We start from the raw sequence: 21,970 nt of genomic DNA, 5'->3' as shown, positions 1-21,970 counted from the left end.
ACAACATAAACACACTTTTTCGTTGGAAATATAAAGCAAGAATACATTTCCATAAAGACCATATCATGGTCATTGACCGTCCTTGGAGTCTATGTTTAAATACCTCGTTACTTTTTCCATTACTTTTTAATTTCTATTTCCAAATTTAGCTGGCTTAAGTGAGTATTCTATGTTTAGGTGGGTGTTGCTTTATATTACATATATTTACATTAGTTCAGATGAATTTACAATAGTTTAATTACATCGAAGTAAAGATAATTATAATGTAGGAAAATGGAGAGAGCATTGCACTATATTATTGGTAGGATGATCTGCCCTGCAGCCGAAAGAGTTTTTTTTTAAATATTTCTAGGATGTTTCTTTTATGTAAAAGGGGCGTCGGATAGAATATCGTTCGTAGCTCTAGAAAATTTATCCAGATGTTAAGGTATACAACTACGTAGTTTTGATTGATTAACAATCTCAAGTATCTCACGAGTGAAGAATCTCAAAAAGCTGAAACGCCATATATATTTCAATTAGGCCCATAGCAATGACGCACAAAATTTTTCGAACGAAAATAACATTTGGACATTTCTTTATTTAGAGTCTAAATTCTCTTTATTTATTTTCTAAATCTTTCTTTATTTAGAGTAAAAATGGCCTTGAACTTGGTTCTAATTGTTTCCATATAGAACTTTTAATTTGATTGTGTTTTCAATAAATTCTCAAATTTTCTAGGCACGTCTGCATAATAAGAACGCTCCCCACCTAAGTGTATTTTTAGAAGAATGTGATCGTATCACTCAAATAATATGAACGAAGATTAAATTAATTGCTAAAATTCCTAATTTCAATAAAATTCTGTGGTCTGTAATGAAAGAATGGCTGAGGCATGGTCTACAAAAAATTCTTTAATATTTTTTGTAATTCTTATCCATACACTTACTATAATTGCAGGATGTTTGTAGCTGTAAAGGTGACTTTATTATTCATTGTGACTCTATCATTGGTCCAGATTACACAAGGCGACTGTTCTAGTAATAGCAAAGCATTAAAATTCATCAATGACAAAGGACAGGACTGGTTTGCTTCAAAAACTACTATGTTCAACTTATTCGACTGTTTTCACATCGTTCAAAGAAAGTCATTGTATTGTTCAACATTAGCAAAAGATCAGCTGCAAAAGGACAACCTGTGTGGGCCGTGCCCATATCGGGTCGAGGAAGTACAGCTACCGCCAAGTTTTCTCCCAAATTTTCTGATAACAGTGAGGTATAAGCTTTATTCATATAAGTAATTTATATACATTTCATTGCATTCAGTAATTACAGGGTCGCAGATTGTTAGATAAGGAGTATAAACATATCGTGCAGGCCAAAAAAAGCTCTTTTTATCACTAGAGCCAGCTCATCTTGATTATTAGAACCCTTCATCTGATTCTCTAAGCAACGCTAGAAATACCTTATACAACTGTCACACCAGACACTTTTAATTTTATTAGAACATACAGTAACAAATTGTTTATTCTATTATACAGTTGTAATATGGACGGTGAAGAACGAAAACCATGGTTTTGGCTCTGCACGCCGCTTATAAAAACAGTGGAAGTTTCTGTCACAAACTCTTCCAAGAAATTCAGTCTCAATGTCTCGCATGGATGTGTTTGTCAACCTCCAGAAACTTATACGGCTACGAGGCCACATGTAGTGATTTAAATATTATAAATTAGTGATTAGCAAGTATTTTTTGGTACGAAACACTTATAAAATTATACATTTCGCACCGGTTGCAAAACAAGCATTGATTTATTATGTTGTAATTTTGTGTTTGCATTTTGCTGACTATAACTATACCTACAAATTTCCAAAATAAAGAATTAAATATAAAATTAATACCAAATGATTGCTGAAGCCCCAAAAAATTTGATTCTTTATTGTAAAATATTTCAAAATAATCGTTAATAGCAGTTATTTTTTAAATTCGTATACAATTTTCAAAGATTTATGAAGTCTAGATGTGAGAGTTTTTGTGTGCATAAATACGTGAGAATATATAGGACTAGTGCCAAGTTTATGTATAGGAATTTTGTAATGTGTATATAATAGGACAGTTGGTATTAGTGCATGTACGTGGGAGGAAGGATTATGTTTATGTGTAAATATGTATAAATATAAATATTTGTATTTTTTTTTTTACTTTATTAAGCACTTTATCAAATATTTAAATACCTATTTAAAGATTAATAATCATTCCTGATTTTTGAAATTTTGCGAAGCTCCATGTCGTACATAAAAGGTTATTTCATCCCATTTTCATCTTATCACAACGTTCATACTCATCATGCTTTCAATTCGCAATGGTTTTGGAGAAATTACACATTTTATGATATTATTAATTTTTTATTTTCAACATTTAAACCATCAAACCACCTTATTATTAAACATTATTGACTTTAATTTTTTTTCACCATTACTGATTTTTAAAAACTTTTTTTGGACCCTAACGTTAGTAAACAAATTCTTTTTGGAGGTAAAAAAAAGTACAGAAATAAAGATTGATAAAAATTATAAAGCTAATTCACTTTTTGCCTTCAACCATTATAATGTGATAGCCGAACTTAGTTTTAATGGGGGGATCCGTGAATATTGGTTTATTTACTGTTGATGGAGCTAAATTAAAAGCGGCTTCCTGAAATGGTCCAACCATAGATCCTCTGACCATCCATCCGAGATCTCCCTGAAAATAACATTTACTTATTAAAACCTTCAGCAAAATCAATGCTGGCATCAATTAATTTTCTTCGAAGGATGGATATAATATATTATCGTATCTACAGAAATCTTACAATTAGTAAAACGCCCATTAACTATCAGATTGTAACGGTCAAATTGTAAGATTCATTTCGACCAGCTCTGCTGAGCCAGGAGCTTTCTGCATAACCACTTTCTTGGACTATGGTCCATGATTTCTTAATTTCAAGCCATTCCTTTAGTAAATGTGATTTAAATATAAAGTACCGAATCAAATAGTCATTAAAAAAATGATCAATCAAATAATTGTACTATGAGAAAACAAAAAACAAATGGAATTAGTCATGGATTGTCTAATTTCTGAAAAAATAATGCCAGTTTCATCACTTTTTTTAATCCTAGGTTTTTGGGAGAGGTTCAGATTAAGAAATAAAGCCTCTATAGGCTACGGTCCCCCTATAACAGTCTAAAAGCTTCAGTATCATTAAAAACTGTAGATCCGCAACAGAAAACTATACAATAGTTTTGATTTAGACTAAAACTTACTCCTTGTCTCGCTTTATCTTCACTATATTGTGTAGCTACCTCATCGAATCTTGTACCTCCTTTCAGTTTTTCCAAAGCTTCTAAACATTTCGATTGTTTTTCGCACAGTATATGTCTTACCTAAAATTACGCTATGTTAAGCATAATTATGAATTTTACAACATAATTCTCTTTAGAAATTGCCTATCCCACCTACCTTAACAGATGTGCCACCTTTTTTTTCTTTAGGTTTCTGATCCTCCTTGGAATTTTTATTTTTGCCAGAATCTTTTCCTTTAGTTGGTGGCATTACAATATACCTCTTTTCTCTATCATAGACAATTTTTTAGACCAACTTTTAAATAGTTTGGAACAAGTTAAAAGGTAATAAACATAAACATACTACCTCACCACAAAGTAACTTCAGCAAAACCTCTAATACAACTTTTAATTCACGGTAAAAACCAATTTTTTTGGAGACTATCAATTTTGTTTACCTGTCACGGGGTAGGAATTGTTACCTTCGCCGCAAATCGGTTGTAACTAGTAGAGAATCAAACCTAATTTTCTGATTCGTTCATCTGAATAAAAATAGAACGCTCCCTCCGAGAGATTTTATTACCAGTCTACAGTATCACCCAACCCAATTTCATTTGATTATTTTTTTCTTTATTCATGTATACATGTTTTCCTCCTATATTTGCCTTTTCTTCTTTTTTGAAGCACCAATCATTAAAAATTACAGCTACATCAACACTACATAAAACCGAATGTACTCCTTAAAATGAGATAGACTCGCAGTGCTAGATAATATCGTTTATATCCGTCATATCGCATGATTTTTTTATTCTTAATTGTTTTCGTATTTTCTTCCAGCATGAAAGAATAATTCATCAGTTAGATGTAAAGCATTGAACTGCCACATTTAATGTTATAACAACAGTCAGCAAAACGTTGTTGTCCAGGTAAATAGGTCATACATAGTCAGACTAATGATGTTCAACGTGGTATGAAGTTCTTGAGCGTGCCTTAAATCTTAAAGACAGCTGTCACACTTTCCGTCTTGGTCGCAGTTGGTTTTCTTTCTGGTCGAGCTTATCTTGTCTGTTTCCATTTTTTTCTCTGGACTTATAAACCCCAAATTTTGTTTTACTTCCGTTTCAGTGGAGACAAGTTTGGTGTAAAATACTTACAAGCTTTCTCTTTTTGCAATTATAAATATTTAATTTTTAATTTCCCAGAACATTGTCCCTAAGAATGGGCGCCTAGAACTTCCTTTATCCAATATTGGAAAGTATAGGTGAGCCAAACGGCCAAACGACTCTATTAGACCCTTAACGATCTATTCAAGAAAATTATGTTGATTTAGAACTTGTAACTATTATGTTTGCTGAGAGAAGAACGTTTGGGATAGTTTCTAGAATGTGCATTTTAAAATGTGGGCGTAATGTAAAGGATTTTTTTAGATAATTTTAAGCGTATTTAGGCGTTCCGTTTTTTACAGAAGTATTCATGACCAACCTTACCATTTTTTAAAAAACAGTAAAATACTTGGCGGAAAGGTTTGTCCATGATTTGTGATGTCTTTAAAGTGTTTACCAATTTCATTTTATGTTCGTTTTGCGTTTAAAATAATCTCTTTATCTATATGTCAATAAAGAAGTTAGAATACACGGATATGAAAGTTTTTAAGTCTAACTCATTACCTAGCCAAAATAGGTTTCATAAAAAATTGATAGACCATTGGTATATGTATATCGAGTTTGAAAAAGTTAAAGATAATTGTTCTTGCAGTTAAAGAGAAATTTGCCAAAAAAGTACAAAATTCCTTCACTAATGTACTACTTCTGTTTGATGGATTTTAGCTGAAACATTTGTTTCGGAAGCAACTATAGCATCACCAGTGAATCGCTTCCTGAATAGATAAAGTCAACCAAAACTATAAAGTGTATCATATGAACTTCTTTTAAACTCACTGCTATTATTGTTTAAACTCTATGAGATATGAGATAATATGAGATTTTAATGAAACTCATATTAAACAATGAAAAGACAATCAATAAAGCTTGTAAGTTGTAAATAACTAGCTAATGATGTTGAGGGTTAGGTCAGCCTGAAAGTGAAGTTGAAAATGAAGAAGCTTAGTTCCACTAAACTGATAGTAAAAGCGCAAGGAATGATACAAAAACTAGTTTCAGGAAAGTAAATGTTTCAATTGTTTTCATTCACAATGCATGGCTAGCCTAACTATAAAACAATGATAGTTTATAGTTGTTAAATTATGTGTAAGTTAGTGAAAGGAATTGTTTACTGGCGCGTATTAGCGGTTCTAGTTATTTTATATAAACGCATCCTTCCTTGTTTACTTTCAGTAATAGTGAGTTAGCCTGACAAGTAAGTGGAATTTGAACTCAGTTATTCTACCAGTAAGTAATATTGTTATTTAAAGTATAATTTCTGTCATCCAAATATATTTCTATTCACTCTAGAACCACAAAACTCATATGTCGCACTCAAAATTTGAGCGACCGTTTTCGTGAATTTAAAAAAAAAAAAATCTGCAGCTAATACACAGAAAACTGCCTCTTAAAAAACAAAATTCAACGCATTTTTTGTTTTAATGCTTGGAATTTGTATTTAATTATTTTGGCATCTAAATTCTACAAATCTCATCTTGAAATTCGTGAGTGTAACAAAAGTCGGAATTTTTTTTTTTGTGCTAATGAATTTCACACTTTTGCGCTTCTTGCTCGGGACCTAGAAGCATTAAATAGAAAATATTATTAATGTAATAAGCGATAATTCAGAAAATGTACCATACTAGGTAAAACGATAAATAATAGTTGTTCTATTATCTCATATAATTTAATTTCTTTATTGCAGGATAATTCCCGGATTCTCTTACTCGTTATAAATTTACTACACTAAGAATGAAGGTAGTGTACATACCAGCTTTTTTTTTTTTCATATATTTTCATATTCAGCTGCCAGTAACCGATTATTTTGAGTAATAGGTTAAAAACCTTGCTGTGAATTCATTGTTTTGTTGTTTTTTCTGAGGGCGAGTATTACTATTTTGACCAACTTCAAATCTTTTTTTTTTTTTTGAGACTAATGAGAGAAATGAGGCAATAATTCCTTAAAAATAGAACTCAGAGTGAAATGTTTACATTAGTTTTCAAAACAAGTTTTGATCATTATCTCTGTATATTTTCTTTACATAAAAAATAATACGACTGCCATTTTCTAAACGTTACAATAAGTTGTAACACCCGTAGAGTGGGCCGAAGTGTTGTATTGTTGGAAGATCTAGGAGTTGCCAACGCACATTAGCCACATTATAACCAATTTATGGCATTTATAACAGCAATGCGCCATGGAGACAAGCAGTTTTTTTGTTTGTTTGTTTTAATTTGTTTTTTTATTTTTGTAGTTCCAAAACAAACGTAGAGAATAATGCACAAGTTAGAAGTAAGTTTCTACTTTTGCAATAGCTTATTGACCACTTTAAAAATAGCTGTGAGAAAATCCCATCTCCTCATGTCGCGTGATTTCCCAAGGGATGTAAAAAAAAACAGTTCATAGGTGACCTAAGTGTCCCTAAACTTCATTTAACTGCGACTTGGGTTTGTCCGATAAGAAAAAGCAACGATGGAGAAGTATCTTACATTCAAACGATCCCCGATTATGCGTTCGTCACTAGAAGGTTGCGATGGCCTTGTATGTACCCTTAGGTACTAAGAAACCATTTTGCACCACTACTTTATTTTCTCTTAGTCTAATCAGGACGGTCAGCTGCCATTCAATTCTTCCAATGCTTACACCATTCTGGTGACTATTTCGACCTGCCTTGAGGTAAAAGCGCCAAATAATATAAGACACTTTATATCATTACAACCGCCTTCTTCTAATAATACCACCTTGCGGGCTTACGGTTTCGGAGTTAAACTAACTGAGACATTTAGAAAATTGATCTTAATTCCAATGTCAATTGTTTTAGTTTGTCTAAAATCAACACTTCTCCGCAGGGGATGAATTATACATTATTTTTTTCATCTCATTCCTCTCTATAATCTCATATCTTAAAAAAAGAAAACATTTTGCTGCAAAACTTGGTTACTTGGCATAAATAATGAAAAAGTTAAATAAAATCAAAGAAAGCTATTAAATCTCAAATAGCCAAACTTTCTTTCTTTTTAACCCAAAGGTATTACTTTAAATTTTATTATTAACATCAAATATAACAAATTCCAGATTGTCAATGCCTTGAATTTATTGGTATCACTGTGGCTACTAGCACTGGCCATTGATAGTACGGTTTGCGACTTAATTAAAAATGATTTAGCGAAGTAAGTGTAAGAATTTATAAGGTAAGCGTAATTTGAAAATATTTTTTACAGAAGGTCTCAATTTAATTCGTATTGCTTGCTTTCAGAGAAAATGACGTCAGCGATAAAAAAGCACGTTTGATTTCTTTCAATAACAATGAGGGTGAAATCAAGGTAAGTACTAAGTATTATTAGGTAATAGACAAATTTTACTGTAGCTTGCTAGCTAACGTTTCTTTTGCTCAGGGTTGCCTTATTTGGTTTATCTTACTCTAGTAAAGGCTAAATATGACGATCAAACCAAATTTTAGGGAATTGAATTCTCATTTTCACTAGAAATAGGTGTTTTAAGGTTCCATGAGTCAGAAAAAAGTATCGAGGATAAAGTAATTGATAACACTCGATGAAGACTTCATACAACTTCCCAGTGGAAGTCTTAGCGAGAGAAGAATCGTTGGTATCCCAACACAAGAGTTTCAAGATGATGATACAGCGCTAATGACCAAGTTGTTTCCCATTTTTAATTTCCAGGTAGAACTTGACTTCGCTATACCTTTCATGAAGATTCCAGTGGGACGTAAAGCCGATCCAGGTAACATGATGAAATCTAATGTTGATGTTAATACTAGGGGATTTCTTACTGTTGGTGTAATAATGTTCCTATTTATAACTATTGTGCCTAAAATTGTCACATTATTTATACCACAAGCCTATGGTGAGTGAACTTCTCATTACTTTTGTTTTTTTTACCTAATTGGTAGTAAGAAAATATGTGTTTTACAATTTTTAAAGTTCGCTGGGTACTAAAAGAGATTTTTAGAAATAGTTGTTTGACTATAAGTGAAAAGCGTGTCTAAAAAACGATAAAAACCGTAGTGAGATCTATCCATATATTACGGCTGTGAATCATCATAGGTAACCACACTTTAACTGCAATCACCTCGAAGGTTTGAAATGAATTTAAGACTTCTACTATCTATTAAATGAACGATTCCAGACCTTAGAGAAATCACATTAGATCTTTTAGGCCGTATGGATTTGGCTTTACAACTATTTCCTGCACTGAGCTGTACTTAACGATCAAAATTCACCAATAGAAATTTATTAATGGACTAAAAGAATTTGATTTTTTGTTTTTGAGTTTTAAAGGAGGAACTTTAATGTACAATTTCTGGGTTAAACTTGGTTTTACCATTTTTAAAACAGGATTTAAATATGTCTTTGAAATTCTGAATTCGCCTAATTTCAGAATTGGGTTTTCAGCAAGTACTTATTTAGAGTTCTATATGCTGTAACGGCTCCTAACAAGTTTCTTTAATGTTTTTACACGCAGTTAATGCATGTAGGTGTAGCATTTTTATTATTTATACCCTATGTATAACAGTAAAAGTTAATTTAGAGAAACTGCGGAGAAACAGGCTTAACTTGCTTAATAATAACAGATTTATTATTAATAAATGAAAAATAACATTGAAGTCGAATAATAAATATTATGTAAAATTTGAAAAAGTTAAAAGACAATTTCAAAATTGCTTCTCTCCAGACTTTTTTTTTCAATATAAATAATACAGTATATTTAAATATTGTTTATGTTTTCGAAAGCTACTACGTCTGAAACATTTCTTCCATTGATGTCCAAACTGGATGAAACTCTGCGGAAAATGGATATTTCTTCTGGTGACTGTTATCAGAAAACCGTTTGTTGGATTGGTAGTAACACACAAGAGAGTTCTCCATTCAGTGAACAAAGGTATATTATTTTGTTTTGACAGATTTATGGTCAACTTTCAGTATAATGAATTTTTTATTAAAAAAAATGTCCAGCTTTTAATGGTGAGGGGGCAAAGAAAGTTTTCATTTTGCTAATTAATGAAGATAGTTCCATGTACAGTAAAAACTCATCCGCATGCGTGTGATGTTGACTTACTCGATATTATAAAGATATTGGTTTCTTATCAAATTAGTAAGAGTATTTCCATTACATGTGTATTATGACCTCTTCAATGAGTTCGGGCAATACTGAAAAAAAAAGAAGCTAACATATACCGCTGCAAAAGGTAAGAGTGATGTAAGTGAAATCTAAAAACAAGGCTTTTTTTCAGCCTGCTGTTTTACGTTTACTTAACAAATCAAATAGTACATGAAACTAGCGAATCCAATCACCTGTTTTACTAATAGACTCGCTGCAGAATTGTCAGCGAGTATTATTATTTTTTACTTTTTATTGTATAGTTTATCTATCTTTTGCAGTGTGCGATGGCTGGACAGTTTGATTGGAAATGATTCAGCAAGGCAAGCATTCGTCCACGGTTCAAATCATAGTGACTGCTCAATATTCAGATGTCCAATTTCGTTTACAACTTTAGCAAATATGTTAAAACTTGGTAAAACATTTTTATCCTAATATCTGGAAAAATTTAAATTGTAAAACCCTTTTAAAATAAAAAATTCTATTAATTCCTTATTTAATACCTCACTCCTATGATTGCTAGTTAGTAATTGTACCGTTAGAATGCGCTAGCTGTTTGATTTCAAGTTCTTGATTTTTACATTCATTAGAAGGAAGAATTTTTTCTTTTGATACGTCTCCCCTGAGTCCTAAAAAATTGTTTTTATAAACAACTCCAAAAGTATACAGACATGTGAGACTGTGGAGAAATGGTCGGCATAACTCAAAGATGAAATGTAGAATATTCAAAATTAATTTTTCGTTTAGACCTGTCAATGAACTTTTGAACTAAAACAGCCGATTGAAAATGCCAAGTTACTTAATCAATTTTCCAGTTACTTAGTTTATTCTAAAAGCTTTTCGATTCTTTTTAACTTGGTTATACAAATTCCACATGTGTAGATCTATTGAAAACTTTTATGTGTAACATATTTCCATAAATTTAAGAAACAAAATATAAATTATGTGAAATTTAGAGACATATTACTGTTGCTTGAAATTTTCGAAATTAACAGAAATTAATTCTAAGATGATCCTGAAAATGATAATCTGCCATGCAACCATCTATAGTGTTGCGATACAATTTTAATATTGGCCCCCCACGTACTTTAAATACTGAAGAAATAAATATTTGTTAAAAAATCAGTTTGAAGAACTGATTCATATACAACTACGAAATTACTTTAAGAAAAATTCAAGTAATTTTGTTGCATAATGTTTTTTTAGTTTGGATTTGGGGCAATAAGTTGCCTAGAGATTGAAAATTAAAACTATTGTTGTATAACCTTACCGTAGCAGTTGTCAAGAGGTTACGATGGTATTGTTATTGGTGTATGGTTTAATAAATATACGTGATCTAATGTAATACAAAATTGAAATTTTAACGATGTGGAACTTTTTTTCAAGAGAAACCCCAAAACTTTTTCATTATGACATTTTAGAAACATATCCAACAATTTCAGGTTCATATTGTTCTTTATGTAAAGGTATATCAAAGGTAGGTGTAATATTTAGTATTCTAATTTTATTTATTGTTATTGTTTAAATTTAAGCTTGTGTACTTTTAAACAATAGTTTCGATGTTATTTTTCGTCTGCTAAAATGTACAAAATTGTTAATCGCTGCGGAAGTCCAAGAGATAACTAAATTCAATGTAAATAAATATACATAAGACAAATATTTAAATGTTGAATTACCAATGCAAGCTGAAATTAACTGGAATATATTTCCCAGTAAACAATTTATTTGAATGGTGCATAAACAAGTGTGACATTTGTAAAAGTCTAAAACCAAAAATTAGGTCCTACACCATTAATTGAAATTAGAATTCATTATAACTGAAGTACAAAAGTACTGATATTGCTTGGTCCCTAATTTTTTTTGTAACTTAAGACGCGTCAACAGCTGAGGTCATGGGCATCCAGAGTTTTTTCAGTGCACTGCAGGCTTCCGGACAGTGTTCTCTTGTTTGTGGTAACACTGGACAGTGAGCTGAAAGAAGCTATTTAGTGCCAGCTGCTGGATTCGAACCCGGAATCCTCGTGGGAAACCAGTATGCTAACCATCGAGCTAATCCTTTTCATTGTAATCTTCTTGTCCGTCCTACAACTAGCAGCAGCGTAATACTTATGTATGTTACCATGCCCTCAAATCTTTTGATTCGTAAAATGAGTAATAATTGCACAAAAAAAAAAAAACATGCTTTACATGACAACTCAATATTCTAAAATTTGTCCTGTTACAAAACTAAAAGTGATTAATAGAGAATTGATTTTTGTGGAAGGATTGTTCAGAAATCTTGTGAATTATTATGCTTAAAATTTATTTATTTATTTTTATTGTTTTTCGCAGGCAGAGAAGGAAGTGGTTTCCATATTTTTGTTTAACAAGAAAGCTGGCAGCACCGAAGATTACGAACTGACTAAGACGTTACTAAGAAGGTTAAAAACTTTACGTCATCCTGGTATTGTAACGTTTTTGGATAGTTTTGAGGTATGATTATCTTTTACTGGATTCATTTTAAAGTTGAGGAGAGTCCATTGTCGTCCGGAGTCTTAGTAGATTAAACTACTTTTCAGTGTTCTATTCTTATAGAGGTCTTATAGGAAGGGCCTTCTTGGCTCGTATCCGAAACATACTATACTGCCACTAAGCAAATCCGAGTTTGATGAAAATTTTACTGTGGATACTTTTTAGTTTTTTGAGATTTTCTGGAATATGATGCCTACTATTTTCTTTTAACTGGATGCACATGTTATGCATCTAGTTTCCGTAGGAGTTGACCACCGTAATCCAATTGGTCTTTTAGCACATATTGTTTAACTTTTATTTAAAAGATTAAAGAAAATTCATTTTAAGGAAAGTCATTACTTTAGATGATAGCGTTTTTTTCTAAATTGCTATTCGATCACTCGATTTTATCACTTGTTTAGTGTTGCCGAAAATAGGTACTGACAATATGTGCATAGAATTTCAATGTTCCAGCCAGTCAAATATTAGAAGCGCAAACTTTTTATCTTTTTCGGTGAAATTCAGCTCTTTTTTTCTCCCCAATAACTGCAGTAGCGGGTTACATTAAACTTGATAAAAAACCTTTCACTTTATTGTTGATAGTTTCTCAATATCTCCACATTTGTTAGATTCTCGTCCAGGAAATTCGATTAGTTTAGGTATGACTAAATAGCCATCGTTAATTGTCGTAAACAGACTATGAATAATTTAATTATAAAAATTAAACTTAGTCTTCACTTAATTTTGGCCTTCTGTTCCATTGCGATTACTGTTTCTACCCACCGCTATAAAATTAAAGGCATAAATAGTTAAAAATCTTAAGAAAATTAGTTAAAAGAGGAAAACCACAATGACACTTGATATTATGTTTGTAGAATGAAGACCACTTGTACATAGTAACTGAATATGTGGAACCATTGCTGCCGTACCTAGAAAAGTCAAAAGATGAGGAAGTAAACGCTCTGTATATTCCTTGGGGTGTTATGAATATTGTTGTGAGTATGGATTTTTCTTTTATTATTAACAGTGTACGACAAGAATGACCGTTTAAAAAAGATATATGGTTAGTGAATTGATAATAAATTTAGCCACTGTAATTGATTTTTGTGAACCGTTTCTTAGGTTTGGAAGCACACACACATATATATTATTTGAACTTCAATCTCAGCTTCAGTAAAGTTATTAAAATATTAAATTTAACCCGATACTGGGGGTGAGTCTCAATAGCGAAGATGAAAAAGAATTCATGCCTTCTGTTCTCTCTCTCTCTCTTTTTCTCTTTCTCAGGTCCTTTTTCATCTTAAAGGTGATTGACGGTCTCTGTGTAGTGTTTCTGCAATCCTTAGTATCGTAATTGAGCTGTAATGTGACAAACGCACTGTTGAAAGTCTTCTTTCAACTACCCTACCACTTGGACGCACTGTTCCGATGTTAAAACTCATTGCAACGTTTAGAAAGTAACTAGACCGTATTTTCCCTCCAAAAACTTACAAGTGAAATTATGATTAATATAAAAGTAAAGTAAAATAATCGCCTATTTCTTTCAGACGGGGCCTAACGCCTAACTACCAATTAGGTGTCGTGGACGGAGGCGACTAGCAAACATACTTTACTGTAAATTTCTTTTATTAACCGTTAAATAAAAGCCAAGGCCTAAGACCTGGAATCGAACCCAGTACCACAATACATATTAGCTTCGCAGGTTGATTAATATAAGTTATCGTTTATTATTATGATGCATGTGAAAAATAAATTACCTTCAAAAATGATACAATTGGGAAAACTAAGCACAAAATGTATTGACAAATTAAATTGTGGTTTTGAGCCACCACGGTATCAACCTGATAATGATAAATAATCTCTAAAAGAAATTTTTAATGCATATTAAAAAATTATATTTCTAGAAAGCAGTCAAGTTTTTGAATGAAGATGGCAAACTGAGGCACAACAATTTGTCTGCTGCTGCAGTCTATGTTACAGAAGCAGGAGTTTGGAAACTTGGAGATTTAGGATACGTTACAGAACTTAATGCACCCTACCCTACCAAATACTCTCATGCATTTAAATACGATCCCCCTGAAATTTTGAAATCCCGCTCAGGATCTAAATCATCACCTTGGTTAGTGGACAAAAGAATGTCATCTAGAAATCGAAACACTTGGATAGAAATTTAGTGAATAGATATATAGTTGTAGAAATTTTTAAGCCATTAAAACATCGTTTACTAAAAAAAAACTTCTTTATTACACTTAATAAAATACTATACTCACACAGTCAGCAAGTATAATGCAAGACAGAAATATAAGAGAAGTCGAAATCTCTACACCAAACTAGATTAATCTACTACCTGAGATGATGTATGAAAGTACGAAACTGCTCAGGGGCACAGTAAACATGCGTGTTAGGACGGATAAAGTCAATTAGTTGTCCAACACTGCGGATTTAACCACATTTTCAACACTTAGTAAAATTCAATGTTTTGAAGAATATTTCTCCATTGGAATTGTAAAAAAATGATTCTAAAAGAGAAAGTCGTAAGAGTGTCACACAGTGTATTTTTTTAATACTTTTTTTTACGTCTTGTAGGAGGAATTGCATTTATCTTTCCACATTTCAAGTTTTCATTGGAAATTTATATTTTAAGTCTATTGGGTTCGGAAAGACATATCTCTTTTCCAAAATTGGTCTGCCTGTCTGTCTGGACGAAAAATCGCAGAAAGTTCACATTTTTCGTTTATCAAGAGTCTAATATTAAAATTATGATAAAAATCTATCACCGAAAACGCAGTTTTAGAGCTTCGATTTTTCGAAGCTTTACTATTTTCTTTCATATTTGAATACTTATTGTGAACTTATGTGCTGTTAATTTTATCTGAAATATTTTTCTGGGTAAATTTATTTTTAGTAGTGTGAGAGAGGTGAAGAAATCTTTCCTTTAAAGACCACATCATTACTTGTTCGATTCAAACATGAGATTATAGTAGATTAATAATCAATTAGTTGCAATAATTGTATTGTGAAATACATCAGTGGATAAGAACAGCTACTTTATTAATTGATTTTTTAAGGTTCTAGGCCTATTACTTTTGTGCATTAAAATAGACAACTTTTTGCATTCAATTTTTATTTTCTTTTCAGGGCAATAGATACTTGGGGCCTGGGAATATTAGTATGGGAAGTGTACAATGGTAAAATGGTAGAAGCTCACAACTTAAAAAAAATTAATCATGTAAGTTTAGTGGGAAATACATGGGAAATAAATTATAGATTCTTTATTATTATTTTTTGTTAAAGATTTTTTTTTATAATATTGTAGATACCCAACAACTTGAAAGCTATATATTGTGAAATGGTAGCTGCCAAAGTTGATAAAAGGCCAAGTACAACTTCAATCTTGAAAAGGTATATATAAACAACGCACTTTTATCTCACACTAGACTAGCCTTTGTTACTTTCTTTTACTCCTTTTGTAAGTTTGTTTTTTCGTACACCAGATTTGTCGGGAGTGTTCCCATTTTCCTACGGATAGTCTCATCCATTTTAGAAATGGATTTCGTCTGTGAATTGCCTTGGGCTTCGCCTTCATCATATGAGCTGGTGCAGGTTGGAATAAATGAAGAGGGCAGCTAGCCAAATGGTCCACAATCACTGCGATCCGTACAAATTTATTGGAACATCCACAGTTAATAATATCTCAGAACTAATATGCAAACCCAATGCTGACAGCAAGTCCCAAAGCCTTTTGAGTGACGTTTCCATATAGCCCAACGTTGTGGGTGTTTCCACTCCCAGTACCTCGCACTTGATATTCCCTCACTAGAGCAGAGCGCGTAGAGTGCCTCTTTTCTCATCTTTTGAGTTAACAGAATATCTCAAAAAATGAAAAAAGTCGTAAGAAATTAAGGTATTTCCCATGGATATCATCATTGATTCCAATTTCGGGGAAAATTGGTCAAAGAAAGAATACTGCATTTGACTTATTTTAATTTCCTGGAATTTTTACTTCTATACCTCAGAATGTTTACTTCAGTGGCATGTAGTAAGAGATATTTTTTTTGTGCTACTCACCCAATATTTTTTTTTCCTAGATGTTCGCAGCATGGTGAATATTTTAGTAATGTCTTAATAAAGACATTAACCTTTTTAGAAGAAATACATTTAAAAGCTAAAGAAGATGTTAATATATTTTTCAAAGATCTTATGCAATCATTGGAGAAAATACCAAAGAATGTAGCTCAAAATCATGTCTTGCAGCAAATAATCCGGGCTTATGAATTTGGAAACGAAGGATCCTATTTGGTGCCACCATTTTTGAAGGTATGTAAGCACTTAACTGTGGCATTTAACATTTTATATTTTAAAATATTCACTTCAATTAAAAATAAAATAAATCACTTTTCAGTCTTCATAAGTTTTATTTTTAATTTTTCCCTTTTTTTTTCAAAAACTTTAAGACATTTTGAACTTGCGAGAATTCATTTTCAATTATTCAATGTGAAGAAGACAATAACTTCATTTAATTTTGAAATTTTTTACTCTTATTTTGTTATGTTTTCTAACATTCTTTCTAAAAGAGGCCTGCCAGTTCGAAAATAGTTAATTGTATCCACAAAGCACAAATCTTACTTTTTACGTATTTATTGCTATTTTTTATGCAAGTGCACCCGAACGTCTCACAGCGTGGCTTAAAAAATTCTTGTCTCAATTATTGTGTTGAAAATGTTGTGAAGATGGTATATCATTTAGTTGCTCAAATGTCTAACACTCTTATGCAAGCTATGACCCAGAAAAAGTTATTTTAGTGGGCCTTGTATTCTGAGGAATCTCTGACTTATATTTAACGCTTCAAGATCTACACTCCTACACTGCCTACGTTCCTAATGTTTTAATTTGCGTTACTGATCATAGTGTAGGATCTCCATTTGTTATTTATTTGTTTATTATTTTTATTATGTAAATTTGCATTTTAATAATTACAGTAAGAGAAAGTTGTGTGAGGTTTCTCTCACCACATTTTTTTCGGTTTGTTGCAGATTTCAGAATCAATAGAGGATACTCAGTACCAAAAAATTGTCGTGCCTTTTATTATTAAACTTTTCACATCTAACGACAGAGCTACAAGAAGCAGTCTGCTTCAAAATCTTGAAATGTATATAGGTTAGCAATATTTATAATTTTAGGCTAATTTAAAGCTGTACTGTAAACTTTATATTCTTATTTTGTTATAGCTTCCGTTTAATTTGTTGGTTATACTTGTAATAATTTCAATAAGAGAGAGTCGTGTTAGCATCCTCACTTGGTTATTAACCTTCTCTTAGAGCTTTAAAAAGATTGAAAGAATTGAAGAGAGAGAAAGAAATTGAATTTTCATCGGAAATATTTCTTGATCTTTTAAAAATTTTGAATTCGGAAAATATTAATAGCACACAGAAAGTCAGTGAACGTGTGTGTGAAAATAACATCCCCAAAAGAAAAATTTGTCGGAATCTCACTAGGAATTCGGTTGAGTTACCATATTGTAGTACCAATTTCCGCGGAAATCTGACCATCGGAAGAGGGTCTTAATGGACTGTTTAGTTTTCGCGATTTTCTAGGAAAGGGTTCCAACGATTTTCAATAAATAGTATGCGAATTTACCCTCTTTGCTCTTTGCTTTTTTTTTATGAATCATTTTTTAATCAACGATAATATTAAAAGCGTTGTTGGACATTTGTTGAATAAAGTAGTCAAATGGAAGTGTGATTTTACAGGATATCATTTTTATTTATTTGAAATTTGCTCGAAAAGGCACAGCCGATTTTCTTCAAACTTGGTATATCATTTAGTTGCCCAAATGTCCAACACTCTTATGCAAGCTATGATCCAGAAAAAGTTATTTTAGTGGGCCTATTCTGGAGAATCTCTGACGTATTTTTAATGAGTTTTGGAAGCTGGTAAACTTAAGTGCAATCAGTTGGTCCCATCTAGTCCTGTTATATAAGAAATTGTATCCGCACCCCATCTGTGCTTAGTATGGGTTAAAAGAAAATTTACCAATTGTAATTTTAACAATAGCAGTGGAGGAAATCGTGATAGTGTTCATACCAGATTTTTCTTTTTTTTTCCAGATAAGTTACCAGTATCAATTATCAACGATACTTTATTTCGCCTGCTGGTTAACGGCTTTGTAGATGCCAACCCACGTATTAGAGAGCAGACAGTTAAAGCTATGGTTGATGTGGCTCCAAAATTAAGCCGAAAGAATATGGACGATGAAGTTTTAAGGCATTTAGCGAGATTACAATCTAAGGACGAACATGGTGGAATTAGAACTAATACAACGGTGTGTTTAGGAAAAATAGCGCACTGTTTGCATCCGTCTAATAGAAGTGCCATTCTTATGTCTGCTTTTTTAAGGTCATTGCTAGATCCTTTCCCACCAGTTAGAAATGCAGGTATACCAACAAAATTACATTTGTATTAATCGTTTTGTTAGAAATATTTTACAAATAAACTGATAATTGATTTTTATAAAGTTAATGCTAAAATTCGAAGTTTAAGCGAAAATTTGTTAAATTGGAATCCAGAGTAATAGATTTCATGGAGTTGTTTTTTCATCATGTATTATTTTTGTTTAATTTTGTTTACCTTGACATAAGAGACCATATATGTTTAAAATTGCTGGCAATGTATATAATTCCAGCTTTTGGCCCAATTTAATCTTAATTTTAGATTTGTGAAGGAAGTGATTAGCTATGCGGTTAAGCGTATTGTTTCCCAAACGATCCCGGGTTCCAATCCAGCTGCTGGCTTTAGATTTTTCTCTTCCTACGAGCTTCTTACAGCTACCTCTGGTAATGGATAGTGTTGTCTGTAACGAGAGAGCACTGGCCGGAGGCTGGCAGTACCCTCAAAAATGCACCGGATGCCAACAACCTCAGATGCTGGCGCGCTTTAAATCATAAAAAGAAATGTAGATTTGTTTTAACTTCCTTGATGGTAGATTTTGGTTTTTTATTTATTTGTCAATAGGTATATTAGCTCTAGCAGTGTGTCAGCAATACTTTAGCCTGCAAGATGTTGGCAAGAAGATTCTGCCCGCCCTTTGTGTGCTTACACTAGACCCAGAATTATCTGTGCGAGAGAATACATTTAGAACTATTAAAGGGTTGGTAGTTTATTTAATTTCATTTATTTATATGTATTTATATTTTTTTGTGGTTTAAGGCATAGCCACATTCAAAGTTAAATGTCTGAGATTAAAAACGTACATTAAAAGGTTCATTTATTCTTCCATTATTTATATTGTTTTTAGATATTTAGGCAAATTAGAGAAGGTGTCAGAGAATCCTAGTCTAAAGGAAGAGATGGAAAAAGAAGCAATGTCTAATAGTGCCAATTTGGTTGGGACGTGGGCTGATTGGGCTGTAACCGCTATTGCTTCTAAATTTTCATCAAAATCCAGTGAAGCCAAGGATTCAGGTCGATATATGTATATATATCATATAGTTTTTTTTTTTTTTTTTTTACAAGTTTTTTAATAAAGTTATGTATGGTTGATGAGTAATGTACAATTAGTCCTAATTTGTAAAAAAATATCGAACAGAACCGTATTATGGCTATCTTTTATAATCTAACTAACAGTATAAGTTCTGCATCTGGGCGCGCTGAGGTTGTCACTCAAAATATGAACATGTTAGGAATCTATGTGATACTGCCTACATTGCAGTACGCATGTTGTTAACTTTAGCCTTAGTGTGTTGGGGTAAGCAGTATTTCAAGGGAATATTCAAGGAATTTGGGTTGCAGAGATATCTTACAATATTGTAGGTAAATAGAAAGGCTGCGGATGAGAGCTATATTTTGTTTGTGGTGCAGGTTAGATTAGTGTTTATCAACACAATCAGATCAGTTCCTGCTGTCTTAATAGGCTACTATTATTGATAAGTCCCAATTAAGATTGATTATATTGGCAAGTAACTATCTAATGAAAACAAAACTGACTTGGCAGTACGTTACTTATTTGCTTCTACAAGGTGGTCACTTTGTATTACTTATTTGACACTTTGTACTATGTAGACCTCTGCAATCCTTCGTATAACACTTTGTGTTGATTTTATTTTTTAGACGCGACAAGTAAAGAGAGCACACAAACAGACATATTATCATCCAATAATGGCCAAAATCCAGGATTAAAGAAAACACAGTTGACTTCAGAAGAGCGTTCTGTAGATTCCGAAACTATTAGTGTTAACGACGAAAGTCTTGAAGAACCATCCTCATTAGAAGAAGAAGAGTCCGGATGGGGTGACGAGACTTGGATAAGTTTATCCGATCAAGAAGTGAGAATTCATTATTTTTGTCACTAGATTTAAAAGAGTCAAAAAACTTTGCTTCAACATGTCCAAAATTTGACACATTCCACAATTTTCGTTTAAAAAAAAAAAAAATCTGGCGATTCACTGCACATTATTATTGTAAAATTTTAACTAAATTTAATGATTAACTCCGTTCATCATGGTTACTGTTGAAAGGGAAAAAACAGACTAATTAGTAAAAACCACTTTTTCGGGCTCAGGAATTTCAAAACGAATATTTTCTGTTAAAACTCACAATCGAAATCCTCTCAAAAATAATAAATTCCTTCTTTTACTTAGTACATCAAGAGAAAGTAAAATAAAATTGCAAAAAGTAATATTTTTTTATTTATTGTATTTTAATTATTTTTTCAGGAAACCATCAGTACCAATACCAAGGAAAAAACTACTTTTAAAAGCACTAAGGAGAATCAAAGAAGGCATTCTTCTGGTCCGATGAAATTGGGAACGAGAATGCCCCGATAATAGCTAGCATAATAAACCAACTCCCAATGTCTTTACTACTTACAAACTACAAAAATATCTGTAATATTTGTATTGTCAATATATCTTGTTTCTTGATTAGTTTGTACTCTTGATCAAAATTTGATATTGTCAAAATGAACAGTACTCTTGCTACATAAATGTAATTCTTAAAAACAATAAAAGCATATTTTATTTTTACATTCTTATTCTAATGTTTAATTTAACAGGGTATCATATCATTTAATTCATTGAATTGAATAGAAAGTTGTATGAACATACGTCACATTGATTTTTGAAGTAGAACTGTTTGGTCGAACATTTTCTAGAAGACAACTTTTAAAGCTTTCAGAAATGTTAAGTCTAAACTGCCTTAATTTGCATATCCAACGTACTTTATAATGATGTGTCACTAAGTACGCACTAAAATTTTGACTCTGATGGACTTCTGATTGATAAAAACATTGTCTAGTTTATTTATGGTTTACTTGACAACAGTCCCAAAAATTTACTTCAAATCTTGTGTAATAAATTTCCACATAATATATCATTTTTATTGAAAGCCGTTTTCTAATTCGTGCTTTCATGGGGGTTCTATGGGGTTGGGGTCTAACACTCGCCCTTTCTTTTTAACTGTTCCCTACACTCAAGATAAAGTTCAAGTACCAGTTTAATATGCAAAATAAATAATTATTTAAAAAAAAAACAATTTTAAAGGAAATCTATCAAACAGATTTTACAGAATTGCGAAAGAAGGTCAAAGTATATTATATAATATAACAAAATGTTTATTAATTCGAAAAATATTACAATGATATGAAACATAAAAACAAAACACAAATAATGCATGGAATTTACTCCGTCAGCAGTCAAAGTATGGTCTATTAATTTTAGTCCTAAAAAAAGTATTTCTTGTGAAAAATCTATTTAAAAAAATTTAGACTATGATCTGTCTAATTAAAGCCTAAAAAGGGGAAAAAAATCCATTAAAATAATTAAGTGGTACAATTTTATTCTCAGAATACCACATGTACTATCCGCATGTGACGTCATAAAGTAGTCCCCGATATATTAATAAATAAATTAAAAAAATATTTCGAGTATTAA

At 31.8% G+C, this 21,970-nt stretch overlaps 3 protein-coding genes across 12 annotated transcripts; 2 read left to right on the top strand and 1 right to left on the bottom strand.

The window, feature by feature from the left end:
• The first annotated feature begins 826 nt into the window (after window positions 1–826).
• LOC141461960 (uncharacterized) lies at window positions 827–11,035 on the top strand. Of its 8 annotated transcripts, XM_074143453.1 has the most exons (11): window positions 827–1,254; window positions 1,520–2,136; window positions 4,134–4,222; window positions 5,123–5,325; window positions 5,630–5,683; window positions 6,141–6,193; window positions 7,512–7,606; window positions 7,693–7,759; window positions 8,117–8,300; window positions 9,188–9,335; window positions 9,836–11,035. In XM_074143453.1, exons 6-11 carry the CDS (start codon window positions 6,188–6,190, stop codon window positions 9,987–9,989), a joined length of 654 nt encoding a protein of 217 aa, XP_073999554.1. In that variant the 5' UTR covers window positions 827–1,254; window positions 1,520–2,136; window positions 4,134–4,222; window positions 5,123–5,325; window positions 5,630–5,683; window positions 6,141–6,187; the 3' UTR covers window positions 9,990–11,035. The 8 variants fall into 8 exon arrangements, with proteins under 8 accessions (XP_073999554.1, XP_073999555.1, XP_073999556.1 ...); XM_074143454.1 differs by lacking the exon at window positions 4,134–4,222; XM_074143455.1 differs by lacking the exon at window positions 5,123–5,325.
• LOC141461962 (peptidyl-prolyl cis-trans isomerase NIMA-interacting 4) lies at window positions 2,361–3,821 on the bottom strand. 3 transcript variants are annotated; one of them, XM_074143462.1, is made up of 4 exons: window positions 3,664–3,821; window positions 3,475–3,586; window positions 3,279–3,398; window positions 2,361–2,718 (listed from the first exon to the last, which is right to left on the bottom strand). In XM_074143462.1, the coding sequence occupies exons 2-4, from the start codon at window positions 3,565–3,567 to the stop codon at window positions 2,560–2,562; spliced, it is 372 nt and encodes a 123-aa protein (XP_073999563.1). In that variant the 5' UTR covers window positions 3,568–3,586; window positions 3,664–3,821; the 3' UTR covers window positions 2,361–2,559. The 3 variants fall into 3 exon arrangements, with proteins under 3 accessions (XP_073999563.1, XP_073999564.1, XP_073999561.1); XM_074143463.1 differs by having other exon boundaries at window positions 3,669–3,816; XM_074143460.1 differs by having other exon boundaries at window positions 3,475–3,803.
• On the top strand, window positions 10,891–21,072 carry yata (N-terminal kinase-like protein yata). The gene is made up of 13 exons (XM_074143451.1): window positions 10,891–11,031; window positions 11,886–12,026; window positions 12,920–13,039; window positions 13,949–14,163; window positions 15,183–15,273; window positions 15,361–15,446; window positions 16,133–16,361; window positions 17,078–17,201; window positions 18,152–18,478; window positions 19,056–19,191; window positions 19,339–19,505; window positions 20,151–20,365; window positions 20,756–21,072. Exons 1-13 carry the CDS (start codon window positions 10,921–10,923, stop codon window positions 20,864–20,866), a joined length of 2,073 nt encoding a protein of 690 aa, XP_073999552.1. The 5' UTR covers window positions 10,891–10,920; the 3' UTR covers window positions 20,867–21,072.
• The last annotated feature ends 898 nt before the right edge of the window (window positions 21,073–21,970 follow it).

Source organism: Rhodnius prolixus, unplaced genomic scaffold, assembly GCF_049639745.1.
Source record: "Rhodnius prolixus isolate KJV_2025 unplaced genomic scaffold, Rpr scaffold_12, whole genome shotgun sequence".
NCBI lineage: Eukaryota > Metazoa > Arthropoda > Insecta > Hemiptera > Reduviidae > Rhodnius > Rhodnius prolixus.
Note: the sequence above shows the minus strand (reverse complement) of the source record. Positions and strands in the feature narration are given on the sequence as shown.

Excerpts from the sequence above, each read along its gene's own strand:
- LOC141461962 (XM_074143462.1), bottom strand. The coding sequence starts at position 3,567 with ATGCCACCAACTAAAGGAAAAGATTCTGGCAAAAATAAAAATTCCAAG. Across the intron at positions 3,399-3,474 it reads AAGGTGGCACATCTGTTAAG|GTAAGACATATACTGTGCGA; the intron begins GTAGGTGGGATA and ends GCGTAATTTTAG. Across the intron at positions 2,719-3,278 it reads AAGATAAAGCGAGACAAGGA|GGAGATCTCGGATGGATGGT; the intron begins GTAAGTTTTAGT and ends TGTTATTTTCAG.
- LOC141461960 (XM_074143452.1), top strand. Across the intron at positions 7,607-7,692 it reads ATTAAAAATGATTTAGCGAA|AGAAAATGACGTCAGCGATA; the intron begins GTAAGTGTAAGA and ends GCTTGCTTTCAG. Across the intron at positions 7,760-8,116 it reads ACAATGAGGGTGAAATCAAG|GTAGAACTTGACTTCGCTAT; the intron begins GTAAGTACTAAG and ends TTTAATTTCCAG.
- yata (XM_074143451.1), top strand. The coding sequence starts at position 10,921 with ATGTGGAACTTTTTTTCAAGAGAAACCCCAAAACTTTTTCATTATGAC. Across the intron at positions 13,040-13,948 it reads GGGGTGTTATGAATATTGTT|AAAGCAGTCAAGTTTTTGAA; the intron begins GTGAGTATGGAT and ends TTATATTTCTAG. Across the intron at positions 19,192-19,338 it reads ACATTTAGAACTATTAAAGG|ATATTTAGGCAAATTAGAGA; the intron begins GTTGGTAGTTTA and ends TATTGTTTTTAG.